The 16,310-nt window shown below is 38.7% G+C and overlaps 1 protein-coding gene across 2 annotated transcripts in view; it reads right to left on the bottom strand.

The window, feature by feature from the left end:
• The window catches only part of BRAF (B-Raf proto-oncogene, serine/threonine kinase), an 87,125-nt gene that overhangs the window by 26,065 nt on the left and 44,750 nt on the right, over positions 1–16,310 (bottom strand). For both annotated transcript variants that reach the window (XM_054064979.1, XM_054064986.1), the window contains exons 4-8: positions 12,820–12,923; positions 11,998–12,100; positions 10,540–10,688; positions 9,300–9,419; positions 764–923 (exon numbers count right to left, since the gene is read on the bottom strand). In XM_054064979.1, the coding sequence (XP_053920954.1) occupies positions 764–923; positions 9,300–9,419; positions 10,540–10,688; positions 11,998–12,100; positions 12,820–12,923 (636 nt within the window). The remainder of the gene's footprint in view (positions 1–763; positions 924–9,299; positions 9,420–10,539; positions 10,689–11,997; positions 12,101–12,819; positions 12,924–16,310) is intronic.

Below are 16,310 nucleotides of genomic sequence, written 5' to 3' on the forward strand. Positions count from 1 at the left end.
ACCAATGACTAACTTCTAGAGAGTAGGTTTAAGGGCAAAATACAGGCTGTATCGATTAGCAAAATTAGAGAGGTTGTTGTGACCAACATTTTGCAAGGTCCTAGCTGGCCTTACACCTAATCTCCACCATTATTATTTTTTACGATTCAGCATCCAGAATTTTCAAAAATGTGGAAAACAATAGGTGTAGCTGTTTCTGAACACTCCAAAAGAATGCTCTGAACAGTATACACTGGCCCATTGAAATCCTAAGGAACATTCAGTAAATCTGAACTCAGCTTATTGAGTAATATGTTTATATTTAAATGACTCAAACTGAATAATTTATCTCTTCAATGCTAGAAATATTACTTGAAGTACAAATACTAAACCCCCTTATCTTGCATATAAAGAAACGTGCTTAACACACATAATGGTTTGCAAGAGCAGTTACTGGCTTTCAAGTTTGTAACAGCTTGCAGCATGAGCCTTAGGACTAATGCCTAAAAAAACCAGTGGTTCGTAGTAGAATTTCTTTGAAAATGAAAGGTCAGGACTGTCAAAAGGCAGTTTCTGCTTTTGGAGAATGGGTTATTTGCATTTTTACAGCTCTCAATAGAAAAAAAAATGTATTAACTGGGATCTACGAAGATTCCTACAGATCGCCAAGGATTACCGTAGAAATACACCACTCGTGTGTACACATGATAAATTTAATGCACTGATATTCATAACAGAAACATAAATTCTGCTATTCCTGATCCACGTGTTTATTAATACTTACATCAATATTGACTGGCTCGATTGTATTGATGTGAACATTGGGAGCTGAAGATGATCGGTCACGTTGCCCAAATTGATTCCGATGGTCTTCATCTGCTGGTCGGAGGGGCTGTGGGATTGGAATGGATTTTGAAGGAGAAGGACTAGGGAGAATTGGTGGTCTGAGAAACAAAGTCAAGGAAAAAGAGGATTTAGGTCTACAAACGGCTTCAAATACTGCATAGTGGGTGTGGTAAATCCTTTTCAATTATAATAATACATACATTAAAGAAATTGATCTAAAAAGTCGGCATGAAAACAATTTATAATGAACGGTCTCTAATCCCCTATGATCAATTGCAACAACTCTGCTGCACAAACTACCTAATTACATGGCTGTGAGGTGTTCTGAGTTAAAACAAAAACTCCTAACATACAACAAACTAGTTATAACAAATCCTGATCTAAAAAATTCACATAGCCCAACATATGTTGCAGATAGCAAGATACTTTGCAGCAGTTTCCTCTCTTCAGAGTTAATGGAACACACTTTTTAATGGCAACAAATTGAGAACTAAAAATGCTTAACATCTCACATCGACATTATAGTCAGATGATGTCACAAAAATTATATCAATGGGATTACTGTTCAATTAAGAGTATCTGAGAATTACTGGCTACTCAATATAGATGATTAACATTATGGCCAATGTAATATGAATTATTGGTACTAAAAATAAACATATCACCTCTAAACCTCAATGTTTAAGAAATCACTTTAAGTAGTGCAACATTTCAAATGTTATTTAGAGTTCTGCAGTTAGGCAGTGCAATAGATTTGACTTGAAAGACATGCATTCAGACTATACAGACAAATTTTCCTGAAGAAACGCAAAAGCTGTCAGTCATAAATGTAGATAAAGTCTTTTGTGGTATCCTGATATATTTTAAAGACAAAACATCTAAACTCTTGCTCTTTTTTTTTTGTTTGTTTGTTTTTTAAGGCAGAATGTCACTTCTTTGGTTTTCCATTTACATTGTTAAAGTACAATAAATTGACATTTATCTCTTACTCAAGTCAAGGTCAGTCATTGTTAAGCCTAACAGTTCAATTTAATGCATAAAATGCTAAAGGTCAATGAGAAACACTTTCCATCTCTGTCAAAGAACACTTTGATGTTAAAATATATATGATATCTGACAAGGAAAGTTTTAGAACCTGAAGAAAAGGCAACTCCTGAGAGAGGAGTCTGAGTCCTCCAGCTATTCAGTTACTCATGTGTTAGTTACCATGCCCACACAGGCAATGCCCACAGGGAGAAGCTTCAGAAACAAACCATCTAGCAGGTCCTCCTGGTGCCACCTCCTGTAAGCAAAGGCTCCTTGGCCTCTCCAAAGATCTTTAGGGGCAACTAACATTTTCAACAAGCTCTCTTGACATTTTTTCAGAAACGGGTCTGCTTTAAAGCCTATTACACCAGCTTTCATTGAAGTTTATACAGTCTGGCACTGATCCCAGAACTTGGCGCTATCTGTGTCCTACGTACCTGTCATCTTTTCCTTCCTGGCCAACAGTCTCACCATTGAGAACGGCAAAACAGAGCACTCGTGAATTAATTCTAATATCAGTCTAGCGAGTCTTGTAATAAAATACTTGGACTATGCTTGGGAAGTGGGGTGGGGGAAGAATAAGTAGGGTGTTTAACCCTGTTTAATTTGCTTTAAAAATAGTTACCTATTGTCACATGATGGAATATAAATATCAGGAAGATACTGGGAAGCAATGAACTGAAACTGCCAATAGACAAATCTCTGACAAGGACCTTGAGCCACCCAGCATTTCAGAAGATGCTCAGAATTTCAGAAACGTTTTTTATTTACATATACATAAACTAAAGTTCTCATTCATTGCTAACAAGTGCCTTCAGGTAAAATCTTCTCTACTGTAGATGGGGAAGTTTGAACTCCTGAACATTTTCATAAGGAATTCATGCAACTAGAACCCACGTCAGGAGATGGGGCACTGCACAGATGCAAGTGCAGGGCTTGGCTCACATTCAAAGGCACTGCATTTTCATGTTAAGGCAAGCATGTCAGATGCTGCACAGAAAGATTTCCGAAGAAAATTCTAAGAAGTGTCTCAACCAGGCCAGGACATTGTTGGGATATGTCATTCCTACTAAAACTTCCTAAGAGTTCTCAGTAATAATGAAATTAAGGGAAATGTGCAACAGCAAACATCAGATGATTGCAGAAGGAGGGACTATGAGACAATTTGAGCTCTGCCACACAGAAGACCATCCATCAGATTTTCTGTGATCATGAGTAAGCCAAGAGAGAGAAAATCAAATTGCAGAAGTATTGTTTTAATTACATCCTCCTCTGAGCCATAAACGGCCATCTGCTGACAGCATTTGCAAGTACGTCTGTATTTCTGGTCACAGGTCATCACGCCCATCACACTGGTAGCACAGATATTGTGTTATGTCATACCATATTTGAAAACAATTTGAATAGCTTCTTCTACTCATTAAATTCTAATGGGGAGAAGTTCAGATCTTCAGAAAACAATTACAGACTAAAAAAGAAGGTGGGAATATCATAAGCAGTTAGCTGTGTGCTCTATCTACATAATCAGGATTTCATTAATAGATCCTTGGGACACTTGCAAAAAGGCAGGTTATTTTCGATAAATGAGAATTTTGCTCTGTAAAAGGTAGCTAGTGAAGAGAAAAACACAAGCCTTTTGGCCCCCAAGATGGCCTACTGAGATCACAAGCTCAGAAGAGATTACCACCAGCCTCTGCCTGCGTGTGGCAAAAGCTGTATCTCGTTCTGCATCATGATCTTGATCTACAGACAACACATCACCATGAAGAATGCAGCAATCCTCTTAGCTACCAAAAGCCCGCTCTGTAAGTATTCCTAAATCTGAATTACTCCAGGAGGGTAGAAGGGACACTGGGCCAGCTATCATCATTAGGAAAAGGGTGATGTTGTCTGTTCCAGGTGAGTTACAGAACTAGTTCTGCAGGCTATGCAAACATAGCGCCAGCAAACACACAGGGACAAGGGGGAACAAGGGGACCACAACAACACTGCTGCAAAGAACTGTTTACTGTGGCATATATATGAATAGCAGCCTAGGGCTTAAAGGAGCAGCAGTTTGAATACCAGAATCCGAGATTCTGTCACTCCTATGGCCTTTGTGAGCAGTTAACAGTCAAACTACTAGCCAGAGGAGACCCACAAATAAAAAGGTCAACTTTTCTGACATATTAGGGAGGTTATACCACCTCATCTTACACACTCCAGCCTCTTAGAAGTGGGCATTCCTTTAACAAACAATTATCAGCTTCCCATGCAACAAGCTGATAGAATTGTCAAATCTCAATGTAATATATTACAATCTTTGCTGGCAGTATGACAGGACACGCTTTTGCCTTGGACCATTATTTGGGATAAGCACACTGTTCCCTCCCTTTTTATCAGGGCAAAACAGAAAGAGGTTTTGTCAGGAGATAAGAGCAATTTAAGACAGATGTAGATTTTTACCCTTTGTCTACCACAGCAAGTGCCAACATGTCCACAGATTTACTGTTCTACAAAATTGGGTCCACTGGGCAGAGGAAGGTAACTCAGAAAAGTGCCCACACATGCTACATTACACATAAACAAACGATTTTATAAAATCATATACAGTACCTCCACGAGGTCTTAGAACTTGCAATGATACATGTTAATTCACTTTACAAATATGAAAGAAAATTTTAACACAGGTTTTCCTCGATTTCTTTTAACTCACCAATGTGATGTTTCATATATTTAAGAGCTGGTCTACTCAGGAAAGATTTTTCTTAAAAGAGGCTTGTTTTGGCTTCAAGATTTTTGCTTGAATTTGTATTTTGCTGTAGTTACGTAAATACTTATACCGAAAATCCACCCAGATTCAGTTACAGGCTGTGTGTCTTCTAAAATGACAGCATCCCCACTGGACTGAGATTTGCCTTCTTCTCCCACCCTGAACAAGCGCATCCCAATTTAGCCACAGGGCTCATTGTAGTACATGGGATTCACCTGCTAGGCTGCATCTCATATCTAAGCCAAACCTACTGAAAGCTAAAATGTGTACCAAGTATTTTTTTGTTATTTACACCAGAGTAGGATTGATTTGGTGGTTTTTTTTTTTCTTACTGCTGTTAAATAACAACACAATGCACTTCCATTTTCTAGCATTTTTTAAGGACTGCAAAGGATATGGGATACAATGATAATTCGGCTGTACTAGCAAGCAGGTAAACTGTAAATCTGGAGGCCAAATGAATTCTAATTTAATTATTGTGGTACTCCACAGGTATTGCCAGAATACAAAGCAACTTTTTTCTTTCCCTACCTCTGCAGCCTGGAAACTGTCAGTAATCCCAAATTAAACGTTGCTTTGAAGAAAAGGAGAGCAGTACAAGTTTGTCGCTACAAGCTAGAGAAGCATCACTCTTACAGCATCCTGTGAAGTCAATCTAAAAGCACCACAGGGCAGATTTGTAAAAGTCGTAACTTCATAAGGATTAGTACATTTCTCCTATACCATGATAAATTGTTTTCATCCATATTGGCTTGTAGGTGAAAAACAATTGCCAGGATTATCACAATGGTGTGCATTACTACTGGCCTTTGGGCCCAGATCAAAGCTTGGCAATGCTTTCCTAAAATTTGTGATAGCTTCACATACCAGGTGCTATCAAGAGAACACACATAGCTGCCATTAGTCCTCCAAACCAGGTTTCACTTCACTAGCATGCTTATATAAATCAAGTTTTGGGGAGCAGGAAGTTTCCCCCATGTGTTGTACATACTACAGATGATTTTTCTAAAGATATCAGGCCTTTTCTGCTCAGCAAGAATGCGTATCAAGTTGCATATTCTAGGAAATTTGGTAATGTTTACATGGAGTGGTCTAGAAAAGTTCTGGTGCCAGATTTTTTTGGGGAAAAGTTTGTTATTGCTTTATGCAATAGAACCAAAGCTTTCGCTCACTTAAAACACATGGGGATCTAAACTGTGTTGTAGTACTAAACACAATATTGTCAGACTGTATCTTTGTTTCCTTGGCTTTTCAGAAGCTTTTCTAGATATTTCAGAATCTTTGGCTGATGCAGAATGATCAGCAAACATTTGGAAGAGAGAAAAGAAACCAGAGGTCTTTAATCACAGGCTGGAGCCTGCTCTAAAGGGGGGACTGGCATCCTTCCAAGAACGGTGCACCAGACAGTCCCTCTTCCTTCCTCAAATTTAGAAGATTAAGCATGTTGGGAAACGTTGTTTTGCAAAGAGCCAAGATGTTGCCAACCTCCTTCCTTGCAGTGCTCTGTCTTAAGCAAAGCAGACACTTTCCTTGAATCCAATGTGCCTCTGGACTAATTCAAAGTCTGACCGTGAGCACCCTTCATCAGCCACTCCACAGGTTACTTACCTTTCCGTAACATCTGCCTCATGCCTTTGCTGAGTTTTGCCCAACGTCACAACATCTGACAGAACAGACTGAAGTTGAGAAAGCCAACTCTGGAATATTCAGAATAGTTAATCTCTCTCCTCTTCATATATGTGCAAGATTCAGCGAAGGGAGTTCACAGAAATTCTGTGCTCATATTTTACGAGCAATGATATAGAAGAAACTTTTTGAAAGTGCAATGAATAAAATGAATACAATGTATTATATTCAGTTTGTGTACTTCAATTTTATTACAAATGGCTATTATTAGGGAGACCTACACTTTAATAATTCTTTCCAGTTAAGTGCAGATTATAACTATAATGACTGCTTTGGCACAACAGGGTGGTGCAAACTGAAAGAACTAAAATGGGACAAATGACCTAACAAGGAGGCTGGACACATTTTTATAAGGGGTTCAGAAATGTTCAGGCCGGACTGTATGTGCTCCCTTATCTTGGGAAGGAATGTCTGCAGGGACTGCCTATGGCTTAGAGTTGGAAGATGAAAGGCTACAGAACTGGATTGTTACACATGAACAAAGTGCAACAAAGTTCTCCAGCAAGTTTAGCAGCTTTTGCATCACGTCCAATGGTCTTTTCTTTTATGTCCCTTTCTCTTTCCAACTTCTCCATTTGATTGCTTGACAATTTCCCAGCATGTCACACACGCCTTTGCTCTTGAACTTGTCTTGTAACACGAACTCTTCCTTTCCTTGGGCATTTAGCCTGCTGCTGGAATCCCTTCACAAGGCTAAAGACGAAGAAGGATGCTTGCCTTCTCTTTCCTCAGGTTTACCAAACAATTATTAACATCCCCTCCTCTGTGGGCTGTGCCATGCAAGATGCTAGGACAACAGAAAAATCAAAGCAGCAATTATTAATCTAGTAATAGTGTTAATAAAGAGTTAATTCCTCATATTTTCAATCCCACTGTCCAACTCTTGAATTTCATTCCCTTACTCCTTTCCCAGCCAAGATAACCTCAAATATGGGGGTCTTTTATCCAGTTGAGCTGCTGCCCCATATCCCAGCGGGTCTCTTTAAGAAAACTGTGGGTGAGTTTATGTTTTTCTGAAGGTCAGCATTTTTTTTTTCTCTTAAACTCAGAGAAATTATTATTTCCACAATTACATCTTTAGAAAGCAGAGAAGTATTATTAAAGAAAGGCAAAAGGATAACTAACTGAAGAAAGGTATGGACAGTGCTATATGCTCATACGACAGCAGCTGCTTCTGGAAAGCAAATACTACGAACAGATACTTGGGGAAAATTGCATGACTTCATAACATGCGTACTACTTATGAACGCTCACTGATAATCATAAACCATTTTCAATAGATTTTGAAGGCATGATGTATACCTTTAACAATGAAGTGTACAACGAGGCAAAAATGCAAAAGGTAGAAAGCAAGGAACCTTTTAGAGCTCCCGCAACCACAAACATGTACAGATGCAACACTTACAAAAAGCTCCTTAACATTTAAATATTCTCGCCAGTTGAGGTTAACATTTTTATACATGTGAAGTTAAAAACCTTAGGGTATTAACCAGCTTTTGTCTCAGTTCTTCCTTTCAGTTTTTACTTCACAACACTAAGACTGCCTGAAGTAGTGTATGTATCAACTACAACAATCCATCCTGTGGTATCCTCATAAACTGATAAAGATGCCCAAATGTGAGGCAGAGGCAACCGAAAAGTAGGAAAATTTAGCATATAACAATACTAGGATTGGGGATATATAGTGGCTTTTGGCCTCTGCAGGTCACATTTGGCATGAACAAATTTCTTCAGAGATTAATAGCTCTAGCCTGGTTATAATTTCAGCTGTACCATGAGAAGGGCAGAGCCTGCTTAGCTTAGAGAACCACAGCAGCAGCCCTGTCCACAATATGCTGTACTAATAGCCACAGGATACAAAGGAAACATCCACTACCTGGAAACGGCACTTCCAAGTTTACTCAGAACTGCACGACCTAGTACAAAAAAGAACATCATCTCTCTTTGTACTTACCAAATGGGGTTCCCTCTGCAGGACTGTCCATCTCTTTTCCTGGAAGGCATCATGTTTGATCATTCATAACAGAGTCTTGGCTGTCCAGGGAATTTGTCTTCTTGTCCATAGGTGCCTGCATAACTTCCAGTTGTGTTTCTGCTTTACTTTGTGCACAACACTCACTACTCCAAGAGAGCCTCTCTACAAAATTCGGTTCATCTCCACGCAGCACACATGTCCTAGGAATGTTTTTCTGAAGGCTTTTGTATTTAGTGTTAACAAATCCACATCAGGTTTCTTGACTTTGATACATGTCCTTGAGTTTCTCTTCCCTGGAGGTTTGCTCAACTATCTAGTGCTGGGTGGTGTCAGCGATCTGTTAACTACTGGGAACATAATCTACATAGGATCACTTATCTCTTCACTGAGAGAGGGCACAGAATCTTTGTTGGAAATACAGAGGATGGAGGCTGTGGTCAATTTTAGAAGTCTAATTTTACGAAACCTGAATTTGTAGCAAACAGAGGTTACTGGTATATCCCAACATATTAATAGAAGGAAGACAGCTGGTCTGGAGGACACTAAAGCAACATGTATGTGGAAAAGCTACAAAAGCAGTACTCTGAACCTGGAATTAGCAGCTGTTCACACCGATCTTATAATGGTGTGGCTTATTCTGAAACACAAGGATGTCAATTCAAGGCAAATAAATTGTAGTTTGATAACAGAAACTAAAAGAATCTGTGAAAATATAGTTTTGGTTTGTAATAACTTTAAGTATAAAATCTTTCCAGTTTAGACCAGGTCTAAGCTACCATGCAGAAGAAACCAGTTTAACAAGTAAGGCCCCAATTCTACAGACGCTTCCGCACATGCTTTACTTGGATTGGTTACTAATTTCTATCATTCATGTGAATGAAATCATTCACGTCTTTGAAGTTAAGCATGGGTGGATATATTTGCATGACAAGCTAGGTTATAAAAATGTAGAGAGCTGCAAAGCAGTATTTTGAGTGTTTCTAAGCATACAGTACTGAAATATTATGTTATTAAACAGCAGGAATAAGGTCATACCCAACAGAATCTGAGGGGGGCACTGAGGGGTACGATCCAGATGCTGGGGTGGTCTCTCCTAAGGAGGCCTCCTCCTGCGGTATGGGGTGATGTTCAAAGAACTTGGAGACAAACAGCAAACTGTGAGGCAAGAACAAAACAAAAACAACCTAACTTGTGCAAAACCCAAAAGCTTCACAATGTAACACTCAAAGACTTTTTAAAAAAATCCCTCACTGATCAAATTCTATATTTTAAAAAGAAGATTACACTAACACATTAATCTGCAAGATTTGTTAAAAATATAATTTACTTGACAAGGGATCAAAAGATCACGCCTTAAATATACTTTTGCGGAAAGTAATTTTTTAATCTTTTAGTTGAAATTGAAAATATCTGGATCCTCAAGAATGCACAACTTACAGGTATATGTTGGGTACACAAACTTACTTCAATATTTGCACCAATGCAATTCCCAAACCCAAATGTCAAATGGATAAAACTATGGTATCTATAAGGTCTGAGCACAAACTCACAAGTGCCCAAGGAAACAGTTACAGACACCAACATAAGGAGAAATTAAATTTATTCTTGGACAAAAAATTGTATTTAAAATGATTCCTTATATTGAAGTCTATTTAAAAGACTTAATAGTCTCTGCTGAAATGAATCAAACAGAACATAGAGCCAGTTTATTCCAGCCTACATGAAACACTTATACAAACAGATCAATAACTAAATTCAAGAACAGAGGACTATTTGGGACATTCTCTTTCATGTTTCTTACTTTGGCATCAAACTCACTAATGGATTTATTTTCAATCAGTGTAAACCCAACTGCAATTCCACCATATTACACTACTGTCTCTTAACATTTGTTTCAGGTTGAAAAGAATAAACCTTCACCTAAGCCCACATCTAAACATTTAAACATGGCCCTAGCCATCACATAATAAAGAAGCAGTTTTGATTAAGAATAACATCTGTGAACAATGAGAAGTCTGTCTGATTCAGTCAAGTGCTCAGCCACCCCATTCAAGCTTCAAAGAAAGTATTTCATAGTCCAGCAAAAAAATATGAACTGGTTCTCTGAGCTCGCACAGAGAGAATATGAATTATGCAGTCTTACAAGAGCAGTTGAACTCCTACATTTTTTCAGGCATCTCTTCTGACTTCCCGAGTTATAGATTAACATAAGAAATCACCGACAGCTGTAAGCTTAATAAAAAGCTCAACTTTAAAATCAGATGAGATTACTTACTCGAGTTGGTCATAATTAACACACATCAGTGGCACTTCTGTACTACAGCGCTGGTGAAATTTGTAGCCGCATGTCTGGCACCGGAATCCCTGGAAAAGCAGCTTTCGACAAAAGTCGCAGAATGCTAATGTGAAGAATGTTTTTCGTACCTGTATTGTCAAAAATACAATACATAATTAAATAGAGTCCTTCTGCAAGCCTAACACAGGGTACTTGCCTTTACTTCCCTCAAATACACTTACAAGCCTTCCTCTTAATTCTGGAGCTACAGTTTTTTATATATATCAAATATATTTACATAAAAGACTGTCTCCTTTTTCAAACAGTCTTCATGCATTACAATTTTCTTTCAACTATTTATTGGAATTAATGCTTCACTTCATTAGCAGTAGGAAACCCAGCAACAAATCTGAAGCAAAACAGCACACTATTACCATGCTAGAGACAAACATTCAGAATGTAATTGGATACAACCTATAAAAACAAAAGCTGCTGAAAGATTATCTCATCTCCTAATTTTTCCAGAAGTCAAATGTCATTTCTACCCAACATTCACAGAACTGGAGATACACATATGGCTTACATATATGGCTTCTATGTAAGATTACATACATAGATGTAATTTTGAACTACCAAAACTCAGAAACAATTAAAATCGCAAAGGCGGGTAACATATGTATTAATTATTACATATATTACATGCTTCTATATATTCCTGTTACATACATATGCGTATATATACAAACAGATACATTATCCCCATATCATATCATGGGGGGGGGGGGGGAATGATTTAGTTTCATTTTCAAATTCAGCAACACTTGGCATAAAATCACATTCTAGTTGCATTCCTACATGTAATAATCAAAATTCCAGAAGGATATGAAAAAATGTAAGCCTACTAGTCTTTTCAGATATAGTGAAATTAGTGTGATTAATAGTTTAAATGGCTTACAAATAGCATTCTGGGGTTTTCTACATTTAAATAAAAGGTCCTTCTTCTCTATATGACAAACATTATTTCCAGGATTTTCTATGTAGCTGAAACCATTTAGATGGATTCTGTTTAGCAGCTTCCATTTACTTGATGCCTTATCAGGTCAAAACATATTTGTGCACTAGCATCATTGATGATGTCAGCACCACTCTGGGAATAGTTAGTTCATTAGTTAATTGCTGCTGCAGAGCCAGCAGGGAGGCCCAGAATACATTTTATAGATACAGCAATACAAAAATAGTAGATTATTATTACAGCTCTGCAATGCAGTGCTGATTTAAACCCCCTACTTTTATATATTTTAGAGGGTGTATTCCATCCAATTTTGAAAGTTTTAAGGGAGATCAAGTACTCTAACACCACTTGTTTCAATGACAATTCTATCCAATTCACTTAAGCTATTGTAATTAAAAACCTCTGATTTAACCCCACTCAACATTTCATAGAAAAAAAATACATACAAAATTGTGTGTCGTGAGTGGCACATTCTCCAAGACTTCCACATGCAACTCCTCTCCCGTAAGCCAGGAAATGTCCGTGTCCCAGCCAATTGGCTTCTTCTCTCTGAAGCGTAAACAAACCGTTTATTAGCATCAGCACACAAACCCTTGCAGGTCTCCTGCTGAAGATGTGAGATCAGGTAAAGTTGCACCGTGGGGGTTTGCTACCCAGCCTCTACCTGCAGGAAACTTTAAAGCAAGACATTAAGCTCAGCACGCAGCAAGGAAGGTGCATCCTCCCTGGGGAAACTGCATGAAAGAAATGCATTTCTTCAATCAGCTCATTGGTTCCAACATGACAGAGACCCTTCTGATCATATCAAGTGTTTCTACCCGTTCTGTAACAGATCCAATGAGATCACTAGTTTTGTGCAATAAGATAATCCACCAACTTTTTAGGTCTGGAAACTCAATTTCTGCCCCCACCAGAGGAACTCTATATTCAGTTAAGAATACATTATAACCAAGTCAAATAAACACCAAAAAGTTAATGAAACCTATTTAATACTTGTTTCGGTAGAATGAGTTTGACTAATGAGTGTTTTGTCAGCCGTCTATAAGCTTATATTACTCTATATTATCCCTGTTCTTGATGTGACTGAATCTTTTTCTAGGAGTTCACCATTCTTTTTAGATAGGTCTTCAAGGCACAAATTGTTTTAGTGCAGAACTTCATATCATTCTGAACTTTGAAAACAACTTTCACAAGGCTGGATAGTCTGCCATACTGAGTAACTCCAAGAAGAGATTCTAAGAGGAAAACCCATCGCACACAAACCATACCCATCTTGTATTCTGTAAACAGCACAGCATTCTGGGATAAGACCTCTCATCATCAGAGCTTTCTTTAGGCTGTCTCGGACCGTCACCCCACATCTTGCTGGAACCTAGAGGTCAAACATAAAATAAATTCATTAAAACAAGTTTCAATTTATCCATCCAACCGATGCAAACATTTTGACCATCAAGTGCTAAACCCCACTTTTCATGATGCTTTACAGAATGCTAGGTAAGAGTTCTTCAAGATGTTTTTTGTACTGTGGAAAATTTTATTGGTGAATAGTATAAGACTCTATGCAAGCAATCCAGCCTAGCCAGAAGACAGAACAAGCTCTACATTTCTATCAATGTTTGGAACAAAATCTTGACCCCACTCTAGAAGTGATTTTCCAATTCTTCTCAACTTGAAGAAAACAGAGATACAGCACACAAACAGCCAGTAATCATGTACATTTATAAAAAGTTGAGGCCAAGCTGTAGAATTAAGTGGGGCAACATGCCAACTAAAATGAAAGTAGTAACTTGGGCTGCATTCAAAAAAACATTATGATAAAATGTAAACATTTTATTTTTTACTCCTAAAATACATAAGCATGCAAACAAGTAAAATAAAACAATCATCTGAGCCAGGCAGATCATCACCTCTCACTTTAACCTGTATTTACAACTCTCCAGACACTTCATAGCTGAAAAACACATTCCTCTCTTCTGTTTTTTTATTTGAAAAGTTTAAATACCTAACAGGATGGGAAGAACGGAGAAACATACTAGAACTAGCTAAGCAAAGAACTGCAAACTATGCAAAGTAAAGATATTTTCCTTGCCTCTATTCTAACTGTAGGCATAAATATATATAATTATAGGAATAAATACATCATATCTCTAGGCATACCTGTGATTTAACTACATACAGTGTCAAGCCATAACAACAGAACAATGCATAATCTGGTGATTAAGAGTAGTTAAGGTGTTGGGCATTACTCACTATTTCTAGACTAGGCAGTGAAAATATGTAACACTTTTGTTGGTGTACACATTGGGACACCTCCTATAATCATGGGCAGCATCTTAAACATTAATAAAAAGAAAACCTCCTAGACTTAACTAACCAAAAAAAGTCATCTGAACACCTGAGACTTTATTCTAGCCTGCTAGTGGCCTAAGCCGGAGCCCTCTGTAGCCAAAAGCAGTCTCTTAATCAGCTTCAACTGGCTTTGGATCAAAGTCTAGCTATTGCTCCTTGCACTTAAATTTCCATGGGTATTTAGGGGCCCTATGTCCTACTTAAGGGTGACAGTGAAAAGTGAGCAGTCTATTTCAAGTAGCTTTATGAACACCACTTCAGGTTATGCCACATATTGCATTTCTAGGACTCAAATATATGTTCTCTCAGAAGAGACAAATTAAAGGAATATTTTGCTTCACAATCTTCTCCCATTAATACGAAAGTGCTTCTTAGAGGATATCTGTGCATTTCATCTGGTCAACATAAACATTTTAAAAAGAGAATTTCTACTAATTAATTGGAAAAAACATCCTACAGCATACTGCTTCACAATAAGTGACTTTGTTTTGTGCATTCCGTTACTTCTTATTGCATCCTTTTATTAAACCAAGTAACTTCTAAGATGGGAAGAAGTTAACACTGTGGCTTTCAATCATTGTAGGTTTCTCCTCCAGACCATCCTTAATGGTCACTAATATACCTGTCACCGGTATTAAGAAGGATCCTGGGAGCACCTTCAATATTGTCAAAACCTTTCCATTGTAAAACTCCACACACTGCTTAAGTCTCTATCAAACCAGTTGCTCACTCTGAAACCAATTGCTCCCAGGGTGATTCTGTGACTGGTGCCCCCTTCTCGCCACCCCTGGCAATGTGGTTCGCATAACTAACGCCATTTTATGAGTCAAGCAGCCATTCTCCATGTCATGAATTTCTTCCCTGTCCCCTCATTATCAGTCCCCGAAGGTTCTGTGAACCAAGTAGACAAACCAAATAGCTTTCTTCTTCTCTTCCCCACTGGCATCAAAGTTCCTGGGCGCCAGGCTGCTCCCTCCCTCCCTTGCTAGTCTTGAAGGTCCCAGGTACCAGGGCCATCAAGTGGTTGGTGATGGCCTTGCCACTGAATAGAGAAGCATGACAGCACCCAGAGCACTGTCTATAGATCAGCCGTTACCAGTACCAAGGGGGAACTTGGACCAGAGCTGTTGCTGGACAGGGAGATCCAGGACCTGCCATGGCCAAGGATGCCTCCAGCGTCCTTTGCTTCCTCACAGGACTGAGAGAGTGACTTGTATTCTTTCATATGAATTTAGATCTACATTATGATCATTATATAATTCCAATACTGAGAAGATGACAGACAGCAGGGCGGGGGAAAAGGAAATGAAGAGAGACAGGAATGTGGGTGGGCATGAAGAAATGGGAGGAGAGAAGAAGGACAAACTTAAGAACTGACATGGGGAAACCCTGTGTATACTGGAATAGGGGATTTCCATCAGCAGGCTGGTGGGAAACAACCAAGCAGGACAAAGGGAAGACAGACTGATGAGCTAAATGAAGCAGAGGGCAAGAAACAAACATACAATGAACTATCATGTAGCAAAGAACTGGCTGAAATAACTGGGGAGGCAATGGAAGCACATCTTGAGCAGGAAGCTTTCATGCTGCGATTAGGAGAAAAGACATCTCTCCTGGACAAGGAGCACCAGGAGAAAGGCGTGCCTAAGGGAAGCATCAGAACTGAGCTTTGAAGGGGGAGAGGTTTTAGCTCAGGCAGAAATCTACAAGGCAGTAATTATTAAAAGAAACCAGGATAGCAGAATCTAGACCTGGATGAGAGAACGGAACAGGACAACAAGGAAATGCCAGGCAGTGGAAAGCTGGCTAACGTTAGAGAAGAAGGAAGGCTTCCCCACTCTACGACACTTTCTTCCCCTAGGACTGATCTTCCATAAAGGGTGACAACATTCTCCAGCACCTCCCAAAGCAAAGGTATGCACCAGTAACTGAAAAGTTCCACCTCTATTAATGAATTACATTGGTGTAAATAAAGCCACTGCAAGTGACTTTTAATTTGTTTTCTTTTTAATTCTGCTAAAATTAAGATTTATGAAGCTACAGGCTTCCTTTTAAGAAATCATTACGGTCAGAATGGCAAGCTCTCAAACCTTGGCAAGTATCAGAATGAAGGATGCCTACAGCTACATAAGTGCAAAAGGACTATGAAAAACATGCATTAAGCATCTCACTCACTCACCATTCAAAAACCCCTCAGCATTACTTCCCCAAGTTCCCTTCATTAAAATCTGAGTGATATTTATACAACTTGCAATTAGAAACACGGCTAGAACATTTGTTCTCTTCACTGCCATTTGCAACAAGATCCAGCTAAAAAACAGTTAGGGAACCGTTTTGACTTCTCTTAAAATCACCAGGATCCTGAATCAGCATCACATTTGGAACATTCTCTTATGGAACTCCTGGGCAG

The sequence above is a fragment of the Cuculus canorus genome, chromosome 1, assembly GCF_017976375.1.
Source record: "Cuculus canorus isolate bCucCan1 chromosome 1, bCucCan1.pri, whole genome shotgun sequence".
In the NCBI taxonomy this organism is placed as follows: domain Eukaryota; kingdom Metazoa; phylum Chordata; class Aves; order Cuculiformes; family Cuculidae; genus Cuculus; species Cuculus canorus.